General features: G+C 49.4%; 10 protein-coding genes across 10 annotated transcripts; 6 read left to right on the top strand and 4 right to left on the bottom strand.

The window, feature by feature from the left end:
• Positions 1-339: 339 nt before the first annotated feature.
• On the top strand, positions 340-1,911 carry J7337_006059 (uncharacterized protein; the record flags this gene model as incomplete). The annotated part of the gene is made up of 4 exons (XM_044823725.1): positions 340-612; positions 666-856; positions 914-1,413; positions 1,475-1,911. The coding sequence occupies 4 exons, from the start codon at positions 340-342 to the stop codon at positions 1,909-1,911; spliced, it is 1,401 nt and encodes a 466-aa protein (XP_044682216.1).
• A 119-nt stretch (positions 1,912-2,030) lies between these two features.
• On the bottom strand, positions 2,031-3,425 carry J7337_006060 (uncharacterized protein; the record flags this gene model as incomplete). Its single annotated transcript, XM_044823726.1, has 1 exon — positions 2,031-3,425. One exon carries the CDS (start codon positions 3,423-3,425, stop codon positions 2,031-2,033), a length of 1,395 nt encoding a protein of 464 aa, XP_044682217.1.
• Positions 3,426-3,901: 476 nt separating this feature from the next.
• Positions 3,902-5,006, top strand: J7337_006061 (uncharacterized protein; the record flags this gene model as incomplete). Its single annotated transcript, XM_044823727.1, has 3 exons — positions 3,902-4,203; positions 4,262-4,331; positions 4,389-5,006. 3 exons carry the CDS (start codon positions 3,902-3,904, stop codon positions 5,004-5,006), a joined length of 990 nt encoding a protein of 329 aa, XP_044682218.1.
• A 1,981-nt stretch (positions 5,007-6,987) lies between these two features.
• Positions 6,988-7,830, top strand: J7337_006062 (uncharacterized protein; the record flags this gene model as incomplete). Its single annotated transcript, XM_044823728.1, has 2 exons — positions 6,988-7,508; positions 7,557-7,830. 2 exons carry the CDS (start codon positions 6,988-6,990, stop codon positions 7,828-7,830), a joined length of 795 nt encoding a protein of 264 aa, XP_044682219.1.
• A 188-nt stretch (positions 7,831-8,018) lies between these two features.
• On the bottom strand, positions 8,019-9,418 carry J7337_006063 (uncharacterized protein; the record flags this gene model as incomplete). The annotated part of the gene is made up of 2 exons (XM_044823729.1): positions 8,019-9,257; positions 9,311-9,418. The coding sequence occupies 2 exons, from the start codon at positions 9,416-9,418 to the stop codon at positions 8,019-8,021; spliced, it is 1,347 nt and encodes a 448-aa protein (XP_044682220.1).
• Positions 9,419-9,888: 470 nt separating this feature from the next.
• On the bottom strand, positions 9,889-11,116 carry J7337_006064 (uncharacterized protein; the record flags this gene model as incomplete). Its single annotated transcript, XM_044823730.1, has 2 exons — positions 9,889-11,002; positions 11,055-11,116. The coding sequence occupies 2 exons, from the start codon at positions 11,114-11,116 to the stop codon at positions 9,889-9,891; spliced, it is 1,176 nt and encodes a 391-aa protein (XP_044682221.1).
• Positions 11,117-12,876: 1,760 nt separating this feature from the next.
• Positions 12,877-14,354, top strand: J7337_006065 (uncharacterized protein; the record flags this gene model as incomplete). The annotated part of the gene is made up of 2 exons (XM_044823731.1): positions 12,877-13,234; positions 13,282-14,354. The coding sequence occupies 2 exons, from the start codon at positions 12,877-12,879 to the stop codon at positions 14,352-14,354; spliced, it is 1,431 nt and encodes a 476-aa protein (XP_044682222.1).
• Positions 14,355-14,815: 461 nt separating this feature from the next.
• J7337_006066 (uncharacterized protein) lies at positions 14,816-15,253 on the bottom strand (the record flags this gene model as incomplete). Its single annotated transcript, XM_044823732.1, has 2 exons — positions 14,816-14,944; positions 15,065-15,253. 2 exons carry the CDS (start codon positions 15,251-15,253, stop codon positions 14,816-14,818), a joined length of 318 nt encoding a protein of 105 aa, XP_044682223.1.
• Positions 15,254-15,672: 419 nt separating this feature from the next.
• On the top strand, positions 15,673-17,319 carry J7337_006067 (uncharacterized protein; the record flags this gene model as incomplete). Its single annotated transcript, XM_044823733.1, has 2 exons — positions 15,673-17,153; positions 17,202-17,319. The coding sequence occupies 2 exons, from the start codon at positions 15,673-15,675 to the stop codon at positions 17,317-17,319; spliced, it is 1,599 nt and encodes a 532-aa protein (XP_044682224.1).
• A 1,149-nt stretch (positions 17,320-18,468) lies between these two features.
• J7337_006068 (uncharacterized protein) lies at positions 18,469-19,869 on the top strand (the record flags this gene model as incomplete). Its single annotated transcript, XM_044823734.1, has 1 exon — positions 18,469-19,869. One exon carries the CDS (start codon positions 18,469-18,471, stop codon positions 19,867-19,869), a length of 1,401 nt encoding a protein of 466 aa, XP_044682225.1.
• Positions 19,870-21,300: the final 1,431 nt, after the last annotated feature.

Here is a 21,300-nt window from a genome sequence, read left to right on the forward strand (position 1 = left end):
ATGTTCACCCTCATACTCTCATGCTGCAGTATGGTGGACTGATACCAAGTCACACCGACCAATCCACATAAATCGCCAATTGCGTCCTATTTACCTTACCCTTGAAGATTACCTTATGCATATAATACTTACATAAGTCAAGGCCTGAAGAGGCAAAGACCCGCGTATGACCCTGCAGAGTCAGAGGCAATGGTACCAAAGTGGACGTGCTCCCTCGTATCTAGCCATGCTCCCAGCAGACTTCGCTCCTCTGTTCTCTTCGCCCTATGCAGTCTGTCTATCTTGCTATTGTTCATTTCTTAACCCACATTTGCCAGCTCCATCTCTCCACGGCCCAGCATGAAAGAACGCAACACAAATGGACACACCAATGGGACCTCAGAGAACAAGCCATCGCGGCCCTCAACTAACGGGGTTGTCAAGAACAAGCCAAAATGGAGATTCGACACCATCCAGATCCATGCAGGGCTGGAAGAAGACCCAAAGTATGGCCACTGCACGCTGCCCATCTATAACACCGCCTCATTCAAATTCGGCTCTTCAGCTGCTCTTAACGTAGCATTGAGTGACATATCAAGCTCTCAAAACCATTTGTACACCCGTGTGTCTAACGTGAGTCTCTCTGCCAATGAGAATTCACCACTTTGTCTAACACGGATATGTAGCCGACTCACGATGGACTTGAGAAGCGCATTGCCGCCCTCGAGGACGGTCGAGATGCCCTCACTTTCTCATCGGGCAGTGCGGCAGTCTTGGGCGTCATCGCATCGCTAGCGGGAATGGGAGATAATGTCATCGTGTCTACGAGCATTCATAGCGGAACGTACCGCCAGTTCCGCAAGGCTCAGGCCCAGCTGTAAGTCTTTTGCTTGTTGGCATCAGGGGAAGCCTGTAGGCTAAATCGAGCCCACAGTGGTATCGAATCACGGTTATGTGATGTAAATGATCTGGAGAACGTCAAATCTCTTATTGACGACAAGACCAAATTCATCTTCACCGAGTCTCTCGGAAACCCCATGTTCTCCGTCCCCGACTTTGAAGCTCTCGCCGCAATCGCACATTCAGAACATGTCAAGATCCCCCTCGTGGTTGATGCAACACTCACCGCAGCTGGTTACTTCTGTCAGCCTGCTAAATGGGGCGCCGATATTCTCATCCACTCCGCGACCAAGTGGATAGGAGGCCATGGCACTACCCTCGGCGGTCTTGTTATTGAGACTGGGCGTTCAGATTGGCAGACTAATAAGATTCGCTTCCCAGGTCTCTATGGAGAGCTTCCGGGGCTGGAGGGTGAGCAGGATGATTGGTATGCAGCTGCTGGTGACAGGGCGTATATGCAGTATCTCAAGACTGAGTATATGCGTGATACCGGACCGTGCCTTGGTCCATTTGCAGCCCAGCAGCTATTCATCGGTAAGAAGCAAAACTACATCTTCCCATGAAGACGATTCTTAGTCTTACTAACCGTCATCAGGGGTAGAAACACTCTCAGTTCGCTGCGAGCGTCAGTCCAAGAACGCCGAGACCTTGGCCCTCTGGCTCCAGGACCATCCCCGAGTTGGCTGGGTGCGCTATCTAGGCTTCCGAGATCACCCTCATCACCAGCTTGCCCTCAAGTATTTCCAGCGGGGCTTCGGCACGGTCATTACGTTCGGGCTCAAAGGCGGCGCGGCGGAGGCTATCTCCCTGATCGACTCCTTTGAGATGATTATCAACACAACGAATGTGGGCGACTCCAAGACGCTGGTTGGGCACCACTGGTCAACTACGCATAAGCACTTCACCAAGCACGAGAATCTGTCTATGGGTGTGGATGAGGACCTTGTGAGGTTGTCGCTTGGGATAGAGGATGCGAGGGATATAATTGCGGACTTTGAGCAGGCTTTTGAAAGGACTGAAGACAAGCTATAGATGGACCTGGAGCTAGAGTGCTGGGTAGATGGTCAAAGGTACTAAGAATAAATGCATTTGCTGAAGTACATACATAGTTTTTATGGTGTCCTTATATACAAGCATACATCAGCTAATATCTACTCCTTCGTCGACCTAATGCCCCTTCCAGCCAGGATGTCGTTTCTTTCTGAATCCAGCCTATCCCTGGAGGTCTTGAACAAAGACGGCATCCCAGTCTTCTCGTATACCAGCCCCTGAGTCATGGCTGCAATGCCCTCCGCGGCCAAGAAGATAACAGGCATACCATGCCCGTGGAACCCAGCAATCACGAATACACCATGTCTACCTGGAACCTCTCCTACATGAGGAAGAGAATCAGTACTATACCACATAATCCCCGTCCAGACACGATCGACACGCGCGCCCGACTCCTCCCACCCGAGAAACGTCCGCTGCATGTAGTCTTCTTCAAAGTACCGCCGCGCTGGCTCAATGAGTTGCGTGTCGTCAACGTTGTTGTACCAGCTCCCTGGGTCATTCTCATCATACTTGTGGTGGGCGCCACCAACCACTATGCTGTTGTCATCTAGCTGCACCATATAGTTGTAGCCGGTCTTGTTGGAGATGGCGTCCTGTTCCATTATGGCATAACTTGCGGCGCGGAGTTTTGGTATTGGCTTGCCCTTGGGGTCTGTAATGTGACATGCAAGTCCTTTGCAGGGCACGATAGAATTTTTGTACTCGGGGAGAAGTGCTGGAGTATAGGCGTTCGTGGCAATGACGACTTTTTGAGCTACCATAGTTTCCCCCGAGCGCATTTTGAGTATATGACCACCTGATCCAGAGTTCTCAACTGACACTACAGTAGTCTGAGTCTTTACTGAGAGTCCTATACAGACACAGCGCGCCAAAAGAGCCGTCAGAAGCTTGTAGGGCGACACCCGAGCTGCAGGCGTGGAGAAATAGCCTTTTGCTTCTCGCAATCCTGTACGCTGAGGTGCATCGCCACCCTCGTAGAACTCCACCACATCCAGCAGGGAATTACTGAAAGGCGATACTTGCCTCAAGCCCTCGTATGCCTCACGGACCATGGAGACTTGTCCCGGGGTTGTGAGAACAGCGAGACTCTCCGTCTCCTCAAAGTCGCAGTCGATAGCTTCTTCCTTGATAAGGGCCCTTATCACGTCAAGATGACGGGCTTCAAATTGCACGATCTCAGCCGCCGCAGAGGCGCTGTACCTCTTGGAGTTGCTCGCAGCCCCCATCAGGTAGTCAGGGCGCAGATGTCCCCCATTCCGTCCTGTAGCGCCAGAACACGGATCCTTTGCCTCGAGGAGGAACACACTGGGTGGTGGAGAGGTTGTCTTCAGTATGTGGTATGCCGTAGCGATGCCTGAATAACCACCGCCCACGATAGCCACATCACATGAGCTTGGGAGAGGTTCGCTTGGTGCAGGTAGTTGTTGCTTCTGGGCTTCATGCTGCCAGTAAGATTGCGGTGATCCCTCCACAGGGAGGCCTGGGATGCTCATTGTGATGTGTGCTGCAATACCATAGACGAAGGATTAGAGCTGGGTGCGAACATGAGAAGGCTGCTGTAGCTAGGGTCAGTAGGCGATTACCTATACCGATGTCAACTTATGACAAAATGGTGTAATGTAGTGTCAGAACCGGTCTTTGACAGGAATGACTTGCATAAAATGGATAAGAGACAGAGCCAATGACCCCGCAGAATGTTGGCTTATACCAACTTACACCAATAATGATGCTGATTGGCGAACCCTGCATGAATGACACTGCATGCATACTCAAAGCGCAACCTTGGTGACGTCCAGTGTTTATGTCCAAAGCGATGTATTCTTCGCTCACAGGGCATGGACTAATTCGGGGACTTGAACGACATTCCAGCCCAACCGTTGGATAGCATGTTATATCAGAGGCTCAGAGGCACTAAAATTCTATTCAAACCCTTGCCTCAGGAACTATTCACCCATCCAAGTCGGCCAATATGTCAACAACAGCCACAATCACCAAAACAACTCAAGTCCCCTCACCCGAGTCCGCTGACTTTACAACCATCTCGTATACAAGGATCAAGCAAGGAGACGCCAGTGAGCTATCCGCTCTCCGAAGAGCATGTGAAAAGGACGGGTTCTTGTACCTGGATCTCCAGAATGCTGACGGAGAGGCTATACCGGTCATCAAAGAGGTACCATTGGTATATAAGGCCGTGAATAATTTCTTCCAGCTGGACGAAGATGAGAAGATGAAGTATGACGTCGACACAATCGGCCCCTGGAAGCTCAATGGGTGCGTTTATCCTCAACTTGGCACCAGTTTTGCTTGTATTCTGACTTGTTAAGTGTAGGTACACCCCTTTCGGGAGAAACGCGGGCCTGGCTGGAGATGGGAAGAAGCATGGCGTGGAAGGATATACAGTAGGTTTTCCGATAAGTTCATTCATCAGTAACTTGCGAATAACACCACCCTATCAGTTTCCCCGAGATGGTATATGCAACCCCATCGTAGACGGGCATCCTCTTTCCCTACCACAGGTACTGCAAGGCGAAGCCCCCCTTCTGGCCAACGTCATGGATAAGCTCCATGAGATTGGTATAGGACTGCTAGATGCCCTGGACCAGATCAGTCACGATGCAAGCACACCATTTGCGCCCAGACACCTCCCCACAGACCCTTCAACCTCATGCATGACAGTCCAGCGATACCCCTCCCTCTCAAGCGAAGGTCCCAACGCAGGCCTCAGCGCCCACACCGACGTCGGCAGCCTCACCATCCTTTTCTGCGGCGATCGCGGCCTGCAGACATTCAACCAGGACACGCAGGAGTGGCGGTCTGTGGAGCCTCGCAACGGCTGCGCGATTGTCAACGTAGGCGACTCGCTTCGCTTCCTCTCGGGGAGGAAGTTCCGGTCTGTGGTGCACCGCGTGGCTCCATACCCGGGGGAGACGATTGAGAATAGGTTCTCGTGTGCGTACTTTATGAGGCCGAGAATGGATGTTGAGTTTAGTGACGAGAAGGGTGAGCGGTGGAAGAGCATTGATTGGCATATGAGGAAGTATAAGAGTTACCGCGAGGCGGGCAAAGCGTCTTGAACTTGGGTTACGCCATGCAGGACGACTTATTTACATATTTACAGGTGGCTATCACAAGTTCTTTCCAGATAGAATACAGCCATTCATGATATCTGTCGATAGCACATTGGATGCTTTGTATTTTCCCCAACAGTCTGCTGACGGTCATGAGGCTAAACAAGTGCTGGCGATGCTGAGTGGTTAACTGCTACGTATAAATAGTGTAGCTCAGTATTATAACTCAAAGTCTTATGCCAGGTTCAAAGAAGTAAATTCTTGGCTTTATAATACTTGTAACCATCTCAAGAATTTTATACTAAATTTTGACTCTTCTTGTAAATGTATCCATGTCTGTAGGTAGTTTACAGTGCCCAAGTTACCTGCTAAGGCAGGAAAGAAAACTCAGGACCTAAATCCTAAATGATGAACAGATTTAGGTAACTTGGACCCAGCTAAGGAGACTGTTTGCTACCTATAGTACCTACCTAACTTTAGGATGTCTTCTCTTGTCTTGCTCCCTGAGGCCTACTAACAGTACGCAGCACTTGCTGGAGACGACCACTTTCCCATCAACATTTTAATTGCCACTGCCTTCATCTCAACTATGTACACAACAACATCACCATCATCATCATCATCACCACGATCATTATATAAAGGATCTGCCAGCTCATCATGTCGTTCCCGAAATTCCTCCAGCTTCCTACAGAAATACGGCTCTACATTTAGGACATCGCCGTGCGTAGTCACTTGGACGAGCCAACCGCTCACTTCGCTGACTTCTTGAACAATCCCTCCGCACTTCCGCAACTGCAGCTTATACCCACTTCGAACGAGGGCCTCGATGAGCCTCTGAACCCGCCGGGAATACTTACAGCATTGATGAGAGCCTGTGGGACCTCAAAGGAAATAACGGAGACAATTGTAAGGAGGTGGCGGCCCCAAAGTCACCTGTGGCTTGCTTATATGCAGAGGCATACAATCCGCAGCTATACTGGTTTGCGCTTCGCTATTCCACCCAATGCACGGGCAGGGCCAGCGGGTGAGTTAATTGATGTCTCCAATGACCTTATCATTGTCTACCGACTTCCCGGTTCCACGACTCAGAAGACATTCCCCACAGTCGAGTCTATCGGCAGTCTTTACGAACATGACCCTCGGAGCAACCTTTCTCACTGGTCTTCGGGCGTTGCCTCCTTCGACGCTAGATTTCCTCTTGGGTATCAGGCGGAATTCCTTAAACCATTCCCCCAACTTCGAGTTCTGTACATCATCGTCAAGCCCGAGGATATCATTGGGCAGGTTGTCAACCCACGACGGTCCAGCATGACGAACTACCATCGGGATTACACACAAACTGTACATCAGTTCCCTCCGAAGACTTTCAACGCCCGTCAGAGAATTTACTTTGAGATGCCAGAAATGAGTTGTATGGGCTTGGAATGGCTCTACGACGTGATAAAGCAGAGGTCGAGCCCAATATTGCCCTCGCTTGTCATCCGGGTCATGACGTGGAAACATGCTCCAGGAGTCCGAGGGCGCTTCGATCGCGATGAATAGCGATTAATAGTAACCGTTTTCAAGGCAAGAAAGTAGCGAGATAATAGAATATTCATGCTCCAAGATTGCCAAAGTTTAAACGAGTTTTATAAATGTAATCATTAATCCTAAGGCTGTTCCAAGAGATTTAACAAGTAAGGTCTAAGCTTTATAAACTTGCAATTAATTCAAGAACGCTCTTCTAAAATTGGAAGATATTTCAATACAAGCGTTAGTTAATGGAGTGAAGTCGGCGATGTAGGTTAAACCTCCGGCCCGTGCGGGAAAATCACGGACCTGACCCATATTATTTTTCTTCGCAAAACCTCCAAACCAATCCGTTCCGGCGCATTTGATCCGATCCATCCATGATCAATTACGCCATTTTCTGTATCCTTGCAATTGAATCTCTCGAACCGTCACCCAGTTCTTCTCGACGACAACACCGCACATCATCCTCATCATGGCAGACAAAGACGCCTGTCCCGTCGATCACAAATCCCGCGAAGCATGGCTCGCCCAAGCCCGTGAAGCCGAAGCCGCAAAAGCAAAAGCAGCTGGATGTCCAGTCGACCACACAGCGCAAGCACAGTCGAAATCATGGTCTCAAACATTCTCGTCATATCTCCCATGGTCCTCGAGCAGACCTACACCGCCGCCTACACAAATTCCTTCGAACGATGGTCTAGATACTGATCGCGTTGTATCCACAATTCCACGTACCTCTGGCGGACCTGCGGCGTGTCCGGTCGATCATGGAAAGGAACCTGCGAAGCCTGCGAATCACGAAATGGAGACTGGTTTAGATCCCTCTGGAAATTGGGTTTATCCTTCGGAGAAGATGTTTTTCGATGCGATGAAGCGGAAGGGTTACGATGCGAGGGTAGCGGACATGAAGACTGTTGTGCCGATTCACAATGCTGTTAATGAAAGAGCTTGGAAGGAGATCAAGGAGTGGGAGGCGCCGTACCTCAAGGGCACAAAGTAAGGCTACATCATCTCTGTTAGTACGAGGGGAACTAATTGTGTTAGATGCGATGGCCCCAAGCTCGAATCTTTTGCCAACAAGATGGATCGCATGACTCCCACCGCTCGCTTCAATACTATACTCGGCTACACGGCGCCTTTCGACCGGCACGATTGGGTTATCGACCGATGCGGTACGAGGGTTGACTACGTTATCGACTTTTACGCCGGACGACCAGATGGAAAAGGCGGGCCTAGCTTCTATCTCGATGTGCGGCCGAAGCTGAATACATGGGAGGGCGTTAAGATGCGAGCCAAGAGGTGGGCATTCCTTGCATAGCGACAAACTGCGGTATAAAATTTGTATGATCTATGAATCAGGCACTGGGGGCGTTTGGGAAAATGTACAACATGGGTCGAAAGCATAGAGGGTTGGATGACTATCATAAATCTCCATTGAATCAATTTTCATGTTCTAGGGTATTATTCCCTTTCGCCTTGACGCCAATAACCTCCAACCTAACTACCTCACTGGTCCTTCTTCCCCTCCAGCTGAGCAAGCAGACGGACAGGAGCACCTGTCTCAAAGGACTGCGTCTCGATGTTCCATCCCTTGGCAAGCATCTCATCCCAGAGCTCTCGCTTGTCGTACTTCTGTTCGTAGCCATCAACGGTTTCCTTTACGCGGAAGATCTTATCCAGCTTGTCGGTGTAACCCTGGCTCTTCTCCAGAAGCCAGGCCATCTCCATGGCCATGAACCAAGCACTAATGGCGTGGACGGCACTGGCGTCCTGCCAGAGCATGATCTTGATGGGCGTGTAGCTGCGCTTTGAGTGATACCAGACAAAGAGTGAGTTGCGGGCCCCGTCGATGATGACGATGTTGCTGTTGGGAGCTTTGGCGCCCATGGCGTCCCAGTAGCTTTTGGCCATTTCGATGCGTGCGATTTTCTGCCCATGTTGGTTGCGGACGACGGGTCGCCAGAGAAGGATGTTCTCTTGGCGGGCGACTTGTTTGGGGGAGAGCACGTTTCCGGTCTTGAGATACTCTTCGAACAGGATAGTTGCGCGCTGCTGGTTCAGGTTGTCCATGCACACAGCCCGGACTCCAAGGTAATTCATCCAGAGATGGGCCAAGACGAGAACAGTCATCAAGAACAGCACGCTGTGGTGGTTCTCGACATACTTGACCACAATAGTTCCAAAAAGAAGGCCGATAAGACCTACGGCGGTCTCTTGGCTGGCCTCTTTGGCATTGAGTTCAGAGAGGTTGTCATGCTTTGCAAAGTGTACACTAAGAGCAGCTTTGCTCGCGCCAGCAGCCACACCACACAACGCCCGCAACGTCTCTCCAGAAGCCAAAGCAAGAATCTTTCCATATGGCCCAAAGTACGGGCTGTAAAGCTCCAGAAAGAAGGCAGTGTCGTTGAAAAGATCAGCCAGGAAGCGGAAGCGCTTGGCATCGGGTTCAATACGAAGACCGAATTGGTGGGCAAAGACGATAGTGGCGATGCGAGACATGGCGTCCTTGAGGACTGTGAGCAGCATGGCGAACGTGGCGGATGAGTTGGCATCCCCGACGCCGAGACCTTGGAGGAGAGCTCGGTTTGCGAGGAGGGAAGTGATGGTTGAGAAGAAAGCTTGAAGAGAGTCGAAGAATTGGTAGTTTAGGTAGTCGGATGACACAGAGTGAGGGTATCCGACTGGCATGAAGGCCTCGCGCAGAGAGGGAATGAGCGGGATGCTAGGTTTCGACTTGGCAACGACCTGAAGCTAGATTAGCCATGATGCTCATACTCCAAAGGCGTAAAGCAACGTACATGGTTGTCAACGGTGTGATTCCAGGTTCGTGAGACATTTCCTGATTTATCCAGCTCCACGATCTCAACAGGTTCACCGCGACCCAGGAGGCTCGTTAGACCATCCATCGCGATGGTGTTGATGAGGTTGTAAGGATGAGAAAGAATTGGAGGACTGTGAGCTATAGGCAGCTCACAGTGGTGTCACGGCACATGTTGCAGTGACACGAGCAGTGCCCCGCAGGCGAAGACGTGTCAGTGCGACCGGCTGGTACAATGCGCCCTTAAAACTGAGTCTTGACTAGGATATTTTAAACTCAAAGATGCTTCTTTTGTAGGTCAGGTAAGCATTGATCCTACGGTGAAGATAGAAAGTCCCCGGAGCCGATTGATGGCGTGGAGGTGAGTTTGGACGGCCCCACACGGCGATGTGGATGATCAACAACGGTTCAGCTCATGATCATGATCATGATCAACAGCATTAGAATCACTTCCCAAATGTGACAATTAGTAATGCGTTTTTTTTTTTTTTCAGCGTCAAACTTCTGTATATCATTCCAACATGCTATTTACCCCACTAGATCTTTTTTCATCCCCGTCTATCGTCGAACAGCCTGACCGTCCTCTCCAACAAGGAACTCATCAGTCTTGATAGGACCCTCACCAACACCAGTGGAAATAACTCTGCTCACACCCTCCTTCAAAGTAGAAGCAAGACCACTCTCAAGCTCAACGCTAGACTTGGCGCTAGCAGCACCCTCCTTGAAACCGCCAACACCCTGGAGCGCTTGGTAGAAAGTACCAACCACGGTATCAGCGTCCTTCTCCTCGTAGTAGACGACACAGTTGGGACCAGCATCGAAGGTATAAGCGGCAATGGTCCTGCCAGCCTTCTCATTGATGTACTCAACAGCACGGATGGCGGCGCGGGAAACGTCGTTCATGTAGAAGATGGGAGGGTAGGTGTCGGCGCAAGTAGCGTGGAAAGAGTTGGAGTCGCGCATGGTGACCTCGGCGAACTTGGGGAAGTCCTTGTTCTTGATGGCCTCCTCCATCGCGGTCATGTTGGCGGGGACAACGTTTGCTATTCTCTCCTTGAAGAGACCGGATGTAGCGACGGTCTGCTGCATGCCGGAGGTAGAAGAGACACCCTTCTTGGCGGCGCTGACAACGAGGATCAGAGCGCGCATGTCAGGCCAGTGTGAAGCGGGCGCGACGAGATCGGCCTTTGAGTCGCTTCCATCCTCCTTCTCGCCCATTCTCCACGCAACATATCCACCAAAGAGACTTCGGCAAGCAGATCCAGAACCTTGTCTAGCGACGAGCGAAAGATCAGAAGGCGAGTCGGGAAGCTCGTACAGAAGAGCGATAGCCTGGACGAGCGCAGCGAAACCAGCAGCTGAGGAGGCAAGGCCAGCAGCAGTGGGGAAGTTGTTCTCGGAGACGAGTTTCAGGGGGTATGTGGACAGCTTGGGGAGCGAAGAGTCGGCGGCCTCGAGAGCGGCGCGGCGGGATCGAAGCTCGCGGAAGCAAGCTTGGGTTCGGGCGCCAGAGATGTCGGAGGACTCTCCGTTGAGAGTGAGGCTGTCGCCATCGGTGAAGGTGCTCGAGCACGAGGCTGTTGTGAGAGTTCGGAGATCGGCTTGCGAGAGGGTTACGGAGAGGGAGCTGTTGGTAGGGAGGTTGAGCTTAGCATCGCGCTTTCCCCAGTATCTGTATCGTGTTAGTGAAGGCCTTTGAGATGCGATAGGGGTGTAGTGTTTACTTGACAACGGCGATGTTGACGGGCGCAGTGGTGCTGGCGCGGTAGACCTTTGTATCGGACATTATGAAGCGGGGTATAAGGTAGATGGAGGAAGGATTTGGAGAAAGTTTGAAACAAAGATTGGAGTGAAACAAACCAGACGCTCAATTGATACGAGAGACGCAAGATTCGGGACTTGACGAAGAAGGAAAATGGACTTCACCGACTTGTTGTACCTATGGGGAAATGAGCCGTGGAACGGGTTGCTCAGAGAATTGGCCGGATTGTAACCTCATGGAGTCTAGTGCGGGGTCCAAACCCCTCTGGACCCCTGAAGCCCCTCAACACCAAGGGGAGCTCTTGGGGATCAGCCAATGTGGTTTGAGCTTGTGTTTGGGAACTTACCCGTGGAGGGTTCGTTTTGCAGTGGGGATGGATATCTCTATTAAGAATTGACTTTAGAACGGTTATCATAGGAACGATACGTTAAGACATTAATTGATTTTGTAATGTTTTTGGATGCAATAAGGTAGAGAAAGGTAATTTGGTAGGCGAGATTGCTGGCGAGTAGCGGCTCAAGATGAGCATAAGAGCCTTGGCAATTGCGTTTGAACTTTGATCATGGGTGAAGACATAACAGTTGTAGACGTATAAAAGAAAGCATTGTAAAGATTCGCGTCGTGCCCTGTGGACGGAACTGTGATAGCATGGGCGCTTAGAACTGGATGAAAGAGTCTCTGATCTCTACCTAATTGCTGTTCAACTTCCATGACTTAAAACTGGAGCATGCTCGAGGCTCTAGGGTAGGCGACTCCATTTCCAACTTACAGAGTTAACACAACCATGATGCAATACCTAATTATATGTCAGGTCATATACCACCAGAATTGAAGTTCGAGTATGTGAGAAAGGGTTCCCTTTATTTTATCTTTTATTCTTGGTTTAAAACGCTATTCGACATAGCTCTCAATGTTAGAAGTGTAACTCTACATGGTGAATGCTTCAACAACCACAACCAGCTTTTGAAGTCATGACCCACTCATTGCAGTTCATAAAGGTCAATTCGATAACTACGAAGTATTGAAACTTGTTATAATAAGCTTACCAAGTGGCTCAATTTTCCAACGTATTTCTTGTTTTCACCTCTTCAACACTGCATTGCCTGTGCGTTCCCCTTGACAAGAAGCTCTGTGTAAGTTGGAAGCGCACGTGGCAATGCATAAGAGGCTTGAAACCAGGAAGTTAACCTCCGTAACGAATCACAGTATGCCTCATAGAGCGCCATGTCTCTGATATCTATTCTTGGCTGAGCTGAGAATTGTGGCAGTGAATGGTTGACTCATGATAAAAGCATATATTTAATGGCTTATTTATTGAGAGTTAATATTGGATAAGAGGAAAACAGAGTCTATTCTGCCTGGAAGGGAAAAAAGCTAATGTGTTATTTTTACCGAGACGCCGAGATCCATCTCACAGAGTGGCAGAAGTCGATGGCATCAACAATCAATACTGCGTCAACGGTGAGCAGTGGGTTCTCAACCAATCAGAAACCGAGTGGATGAAGCTTCCAGGGACAGATTAAGCTTGGCTGGGGTCCTGACGTCACAAGCCGCAGCTGATCGATTGATCGATGAGATAGTGGTGACCGCACCGGGCAATGAATTCCAAAACAAGCAAGGTAAATCTTGGCTGTAAATGAATGACACGACCTTATTTCCACGTCTCATCCTCTGTGTCCCCCCCTGTGCATGTGCCTCCCGCCTTGGCCAGAAAGCTTAGTTGCACCTTGACCTGCTGCTCCCTCAACACACGATCTTTACCTTGACATTGTAAAGGTGCAGTCATGAATCACGCTTTGAGGCGCGCTGCGCTTGGAGTATCTCCTGCTTTACGAGCAACACGATCACATACACAATTTGCTTCTCATCAATTACCGGCGTTGTATAGATGCGAAACGAAACAAACAGCTTTCAGACGCGCTTTCACAACGACAAGATGTTTTGGCCAAGAAGCTGCTGTTGAGTCGAATGAGGAGGCAGCGCGAAAAGAAGAGTTGAGTGAGCAGGCGCGCAAGAGAGATATGAAAAAGGTCACATCTGGTGCCAGCGCTCAGACCTTGGAGAATGACCGACCATGGCATAGAGTGGACTCGGAAGCTGAGAAGGATTCCGATATACCTGACAAGACGGAAATGAAGAAGGGTAAGCTTGATACAATCAATCCACAGGATGGACACTGACACGCAAAGGACGTCTATTGACTACCCCAACGCGTCTATTGAAGCTCATCCTGCCAATGCCCTTTCATCCTGAACAAGAACACGTCAACAGACCAGTACAGCAAGACGTCGAAGACAAGGGCGAAACAGTTGAGCCATTGGCTCTTCTCGTGCACCCGCATCAACCTCTTTCTTACCTCGAGCGATTGATACAAGCCGAAATCCCTCCGGTCCAGTACAAGGGCCGTGAGAAGCTACCCGACATCGTCTTCCGAGCCGAAGCAGACCAAGAAGAACAACATGGCAAGAAGAACGACAAAAAGAACGGCAGCGGTAATGTTGCATCGTATTCTGGTCTTGGCCATGAAGGTCCTTCCCGCAAAGAGGCAAACTGGGTGCGCTGGAGTGGCAGCACCGAGATCGGAGACTTTATTCGAGATGCTGCTCGCGGTCGAGAGTTTGCGATTGACGTTGAGGGCTTCGACAAGGAACTTCGAGTTGCGGTACCCAGCTTCAGAGACCGAACATACTACATGCGCATGAACCTAAGACGCATGTCACGCGACATTGAAGAAATGTCCAAGGTCAAGAACGAATGCGACGCACTCGCACACAAAGGAGCGCATCGATTGGCACAAGGTGGCTTTGCTGCATTGGCTGGATGGTGGGGAGTTGTCTACTATGTCACTTTCCACACGCAATGGGGCTGGGATCTGGTCGAGCCCGTTACGTATCTCGCTGGTCTGACAACTGTCATGGGCGCTTACCTCTGGTTCCTCTACATCAGCCGCGACCTAAGCTACAAGGCGGCCATGAAGGTGACAGTGTCAAAGCGACAAGCTGCACTTTACCAAGAACGAGGATTTGATCAGAATCGATGGGAGCACCTGGTACACGAGGCTAACCAACTTCGAAAAGAGATCAAGGTCGTGGCTAGTGAATACGATGTTGACTGGGACGAGAAGAAGGATTTGGGAGGCGAGCAAGTACGAAAGGTTCTCGAGGAGGAGAAGAAGGGCCGAGATGGTACCAAGATGACTGAGGGCAAAGATGACAACGAGGGTCCCGGATCTGCCGAAGAGGTCAAGAAGAAGAAGCAGTAAACGACGAGATCTAGAAGTGAGTAGATGCAAAGGTTGTACACTAAACATCAGATCATGGCGAATGGCTTAGCATTGGGGGCTTAGAAACACGCGACAATTATTGATGGTGGGTGTGGTGAGACCATCAGAGGGAGACTGCTGTAAATTGAACTGGCTGCGATTTCGGACGGATTATGGAGTACGCATAGCGATAGGCAACAAACAATTGATTTAATGTTAGATTTATGACTTGCATAAATGATCTGTAACATGGAGATTGTGATAAACGAAAACCTCGAGATAACAATTTCGTATTGGGATTAAAGCCGCCGAGATAGAGTCAAGCACTCCAGTTCATGGCGGGGTAGTCTATGATATGATGGATGGACTTATCATGACGTACAAGAATGAGTGCATGTCCATATGAATACTGCGTCAGGCATAGTACTCAGGTAGGGTACAGTGCCCAAATTTACTGTCCCTCACCTCCAACCACGCCCATATGACATCTCTCCACCACCTCCATCAGCGCACCCAACCATCGCCTCGGCGTTTGTCACGATCGCCTCTTCAAAGGTCCAGCCCGACATGGGAATGAGCGTAAAGAAAGTCTTGAATCTGTCTTGGTATTAGCATATAATTATTCATTCTAGAGAACGAACTAACCATGTCCTGGACAAAAGCTGCGCCTCAATCTTCTTCAGCCTCTAGTCTTGAGAATGGATATCGACTTCCATGTCCGGGATCTTTTTCGCCAGGCCTTCAACTGCCTCAACACGGTCGGTAAGATCATCAAGTTTCTTGATAATAGTAGCCAGCATAGTGTAAATAGGCTGTAGCTTCTTATCAAGCAAAACATCAAGATCATCTGATGAAAGGTGGAGGATAACGCCAGGCATGGTGTCTGAGTTGGTAGACATGGCTGTATTGATTGGTGATCTGGGAGATAGAATGAGAGATGATTTCTTGATAGACAACTTGTGTTTGTGTAGTGGATTGATGGAATTGTGTAGTGGATTGATGGAATTGTGTAGTGGATTGATGGAATTGTGTAGTGGATTGATGGAATTGTGTAGTGGATTGATGGAATTGTGTAGTGGATTGATGGAATTGTGTAGTGGATTGATGGAATTGTGTGTAAGGAAGAAAGTAAACAGAAGACAGAAGATGGACGCCTGGTTTATAAAAGCGAACTCTTGAGTTAAACCTTCCTCCATTAAAGCTTGTTGAAGCTAAGTTGAGTTGCGGAAACCCAAATAAGGCATGAGCGATTTAAGGCCCACTTGCACTCTTGACCTCACTACCAAGTACCACTGCAAATCGACGCGGATGGGCGATTATGGCTCCCCAGGTCATTCGCTTGCCAGACGGGCAGACCTTTACCGTCACACCAGTCTTTGCAGGTCTCGGCTTCAAGAGCCATGAGTTGAATACGCATCATAATGCGTTTCCTGTGGGGTGGACCGTTGTGCTGAACACGGAGAGCGATGATGCATCTGATGATGCTGATACGGAGAAGCAGGATGGCGAGAATGAAGAGAATGGTGTTGCGCTGGATGGGAAGGCGAAGAGGCAGATTCACTCCTTTGCTAAACCGACGCTGCAGGGCGATAACCTCTTCATCTCGTCTATCGCGAACCCTTCGAGCTCCGAGTTCAAACCCGCTGCGAGTCCCACACGACAGATTGCCATGATGCTGTGGATTACACTATACTGGTACTTCCACCAGCCCGAGCCTGCGCCGCAAGTTCCTGCTCAGGCGGCGGAGAAGACGCCTCAAGCTGCGAAACCTCGTGGGGAATGGCGGATCAATATCAAGCGCGATGGAGTGCTCCGAGGTCGGAACTTGATCCCCAAGCTTGAGCGCATGGGGCTTATAACGTCGGGGAGCAGTGCTGTTGGAACGAGCTTGGATGATAACGGGGAGGATTGGTCTGATATGTTTGTGTCGAGACGCATGTTTTGGCAGCTCCCCGGACGGCTTTTTCTCTTCTCTTTACAGCCTAACAGAGCTGGTGCGAATTACGATTCTGTTCCTGGGTCACCTATTGGGAGTCGCCCAAACTCACCTTTACCTATGGAACCACCATCGCCGTTCCACAAGACTTTCCAGCGCCATTCACCGCATTCATCTATGAATAGAATAGATCATGATCTTCCTGGCGGACCAACTCCAACATCGATGGCGAACCCGCCGAGCTTCCCTATTGGACCTTTCTTTTCGAGCTCTCATCTTCCAACTTACTACCCGCCTGCTCCTCTTCAATACATCTTTACGAATAACATCCGGCACCCGATGAGACCAAAGCCACCTAGGATGGGCGAAGTCTTTTACACGAGATTTGTCCCGAGCGTCAACCAGTACCTTTCATTCCGAGTTGCTTCCAGTTCACCAAATCCTGTCCCTTACCTTGGGCCCGTTGGACCAAAGCCGCCCGAGCAGTCTCATCTTTCTACCATGAATGATGCTGCTTTGTTGGAGATGTGGATGAAGAAGCCTCGAGTGAGCGCCTTCTGGGGCGAGTATGATGAACAATTCCTCACGAAATCACTGAACCAATCCAACTCGTTCCCTGTAATTGGACAATGGGACGGAGTACCATTTGGATACTTTGAGATCTACTGGGTCAAAGAAGACATCCTCGGCCAGCATCTCGGTAGCGATGCGGCAGATTGGGACAGAGGTCTTCACGTGTTCATCGGAGAAGAGTGGGCAAGAGGACGAGTTCCAATCTGGCTGACGGGATTGGTGCATTGGTGCTTGACATCGGATTACCGAACAATGAGTATATGCCTTGAGCCGAGAGTGGACAATGCGAGGTGAGTTTGTTCCTTTAAGCATGGTTGTTCAGCACTGACAATGAGCAGGTTTCTGCAGGGTCTAGAGTTTACTGGGTTTTCGCGTGAGAAGCAGATTTCGTTCCCGCATAAACAGTCTTGGCTTGTTAGACTGCGCCGTGAGCAGTGGGAGGGACCTGCGCTTTGAACATATGGATGTGGTGATGAGAATACGAGAGACGATTCATGATGGAGGTATTGGGTATTACGACGGATACATGAGACATCTTTGGGAATTGAATACGATTGTTATGACCGATATCTGAACGTTTACTCTAGTGATGATTTCTGTGGTCTGTTCTTGTTACTTGCTCGCCGGGAGGGAATGTAAATGCTTTGTGTTGAGCGAACGGAGCACACTTGAAGAACAAAGCATGTCGCGTCCCAATTGAACAAGACCTAGGTTCACTTGTACATTCAAGAACAGCCAAGTTGAAGACCAATACCATATTTTCTATAAGATAAACTGGCTCTTCATGTTGAAAGATCTCGACGTCTGGCGGCAGTTCCAACATCAACGACTCAATACAACCGTTTCAAGAAGATCACCACCCAGTTAATTCACAATGTGTCAACAAGGTAACACTCCCCAATCACCCGTCACAATGACTGACGAGAACGCATTATTCATCCGCCAATCCTTCCTCCGCGGCTATCTCGCCCCAGCCTTCAACCCCCCAATCCGCAGCTGTCCCCGCTGCCACGCCTCATTCACCGGCTCTAAGACAATGTGCCTCTGGTGCCTCAAAGACATATATATCGAACAAGCTACCTCCAAGCGCGAAATACAAAGAGATACATTTCTCTCCCGCTGCGAAAACGCAAAATGCAATGAGACGACTCACCACCTCGGCCCGGGGTGGTGTGTTCCCTGTAACGCAGAGGGGAAGAACGTGTATCAAGTTATTTGCCTGGAGTGTGAGCTTGTGATGGATGTGCCGTATGTCGTTAGGGATGATCGGGGGGGATTTGTGGATATGCTTAAGGTGAGGAGTTTGTGGTGTGTTAAGTGTAGTGGTCAGGCGGATTCGTGGGTTAGAATGGATGATTAGTCGTGCTGGCCTGACATGGGGGAATGGATATGTGAGTTAATTAGCGCTTGGGATAATACCGCTGATGTGATATCGTGATATTATACGGCTTAGAAGTCGGGTATCTCGGAAGTGAGCATGTCAGATATTCAGAGAAGGGTAAGCACTAGATCCGTCAACTTGAAGGGTAGGGTATAAGAATGGCACTTTGTCCGATAAATAAGAAATAATAATCCATCTCGTTGTATCCAATTATCTTTGTGAATATGTCTGACGAACTCAAGAGTCTCAAGTCGCTTCAATGCGAATATGTGGTCCCTGACAATGATACACCACAACTTCCTCGCTGGTCCGACACACACATTAACCGTCCAGCTCTTATAGTCACTCCAAAGACTGAGAAGGATGTAAAAGATGCCATTAGTGTTGCGAAAGAGAACAAGCTTACAATCGTTGCTGCTGGTGGAGGCCATGGAACGTTTGTCTGTGTGGACTCAGCATCCCTATACCTCGACATGAAGCTCTTCAAGAAGATTGAACTGAACAAGGAAGAAGGAACTGTGAAAGTTGGCGGTGGAGTCCTCGTCGGAGAGGTGCTGAAGAATTTGGCAGACGAGGGCTACTACACTCCCATTCCTAACTCTGATGCCGTTGGCTTTGTGGGAAGTATGCTTGGAGGTGGAAACAGTGCTCAGATTGGCCGTCATGGATGGATGGTTGACAACCTGGTCTCGTTCCGAATTGTTACTGCTTCAGGCGACATTGTCGAAGTTGGTCCTTCACCAAGGGACAGGGAACAAGCTCTCTTCAACGTTCTTTGCGGCGCGGGTCATGGTCTCGGTGTCGTCACGGAGCTGACAGTCTCTGCGTTTCCACTCTCAAGTCTCAACATGGAGGACAACAAGATCTGGACCAGGTCGCTCATCTTTCCTGCTCCAGCACTTGACGTTGCTATCAAGACCTTTCTGGATTTGAGTGACCCTCCAGCAGAAGGATACATGAGCTTGGCCTTTGCACGAAGTCCTCCTGGTACTCCAGCAGCTGGATCTCCAATCATCATTCTTGGGTATCAGTATTTTGGTCCCGCTAATCAGGCTGAGAAAGCAACAGCGCTGCTATTCCAGGACGATATTGTCAGCAAGGCCGTCGTGGCAAACACAGAGCTATTGCCATTTGAGAAAATCAATGCCAAGATGAACATCTACAACTTTCACCACGGCCACAAAACGATAGCATCCTGTCGTCTTCACAAAACCACCGCCGAAGCTATTAAAGCTGGCTTCGAGAAATGGCGCATCGCAACAGAGGACTACGCTGATGCTCAGCAATCAGGGCTCATAGTCTCGGCATACAACATCGACAAAACTTCAGCGATAAAGGATGGGAAGTTCGTGGAGGGCAGGGATAGAAACATCAATGCGTTTATGGTGATGGTGGCCAAGGAGGATAAGACAAAAGAGGCCTTTGGGCCAATTTTGGATGATGTCGTTGCAATTTTTAGAAAGAGTGATGAAGGGATGGTGCCGAGAAGCTTTCCGAATAATTTGAGGCCTGGAAAGGACTTGAGCGATATGTTTGATACAGAGAGGTTGGAGGTTTTGAGGGATATGAAGAGGACTTGGGATGCTGAAGGCGTGTTTTGGTCGCCTTACTTTAAGACTGTTTAATTGGCATGGCCCAATGTATGCCCTGGAAAGTGATGGTCACTCATAATTAGAAGCTATTCATGCCTGAAATACTGAAGCCTGACGAGGAGTTGTTGGTGCTGCCCCATTCGAATGATGGTGACTTCTGATTGGTCTCGTATTCCGTATTCTCGTATCGCGTATCCCGCGTGTAAGCCTTGATCCACTATATAACATGAACCTGAGATCTCGTAACCACAACACTTCCCAACTCATTCCCTCATTACTTCATTAATTAAATGCTCAAAATGTCTGTTCAAGCGGTTCGAAACCGTTTAACATCCTCAACCCAACGTTTACCCTCCACATCCCCCCGAGCCCACCAAACCTTTCGCCTCTCAGACGGGCGAACACTAGGCTTTGCAGAATTCGGAAAACAAGATGGAAAACCTGTGTTCTGCTTCCATGGATATCCCTCCTGCAGACTTGAAGCTCAGCCAATTCATGAGATTGCTCAAAAATGTGGCGTTCGCGTCATAGCTCTTGATAGGCCTGGGTTCGGACTATCCACGTTTAAACCTGGGTATCAGATCTTGGATTGGCCAACTGATGTGATGAAATTTGCTCAAGCACATAAAATCCCCCAATTTTCTGTTTTCGGCCTCTCGGGCGGCGGTCCTTTCGCTCTAGCTTGTGCTTACGCGTTGCCCAAGCGTACAGTGACCAGCGTGGGACTCTTTGCAACTGCACCGCATTGGGCGGCTGGTACGAAGCACGTGGAATATTACCGTCGAGTTTTCAAAGTCTGGGCGGAACATTCTCCATCGACTCTCCGGGCTGCATTATACATGCTGTACCTATCTATCAGATGGGTTGTCCTATCCGGTCCCGTGTCCAGAAGACTCAACAAATGGCTTGAAGCTGAACGCAAGAAAGAAGAAGCTGAAAGTGGGGAGTCAAAACCAAAGTCAATGAGCCTAGAAGAGTTGGTAGACATGGTTCTCGACGAGCCATTTCGCCAGGGAGCTGACGCTGCTGTGCACGAGATGAATCTTCTCACGTCGAAGGATTGGGGGTTTGAGCTTGAGAAGGTTCAGTATGATGATATTCATATGTGGCATGGGAAGAAAGATGCGAATGCACCGATGCAGATGATTCGGTATATGGCGGAGCGGATACGAGGAAGTGAATTGCATGAGTTTGAGGATGAGACTCATTATACAATGTATAAGCACTTTGAAACAGCGTTGCGGAAGCTGGTGGAACAAGGTTTTGCTTAAAGGACCAGAGTATTGGTTGAGAAGGAGATGAGATTGAGTTGGGATTGAGGTGATAGAGTGGAATAACTAGATTTTGTACAATAGAATGGCTGAAGATTTCATCTCAGATGGCTTCCATACTTCTCATGCATCACTATTAGAGTCTCCGTTCCTAGATCTTTGATGATATCCTTTCAAAGAGCTATGAACCCAT

Source organism: Fusarium musae, chromosome 4 (assembly GCF_019915245.1).
Source record: "Fusarium musae strain F31 chromosome 4, whole genome shotgun sequence".
In the NCBI taxonomy this organism is placed as follows: domain Eukaryota; kingdom Fungi; phylum Ascomycota; class Sordariomycetes; order Hypocreales; family Nectriaceae; genus Fusarium; species Fusarium musae.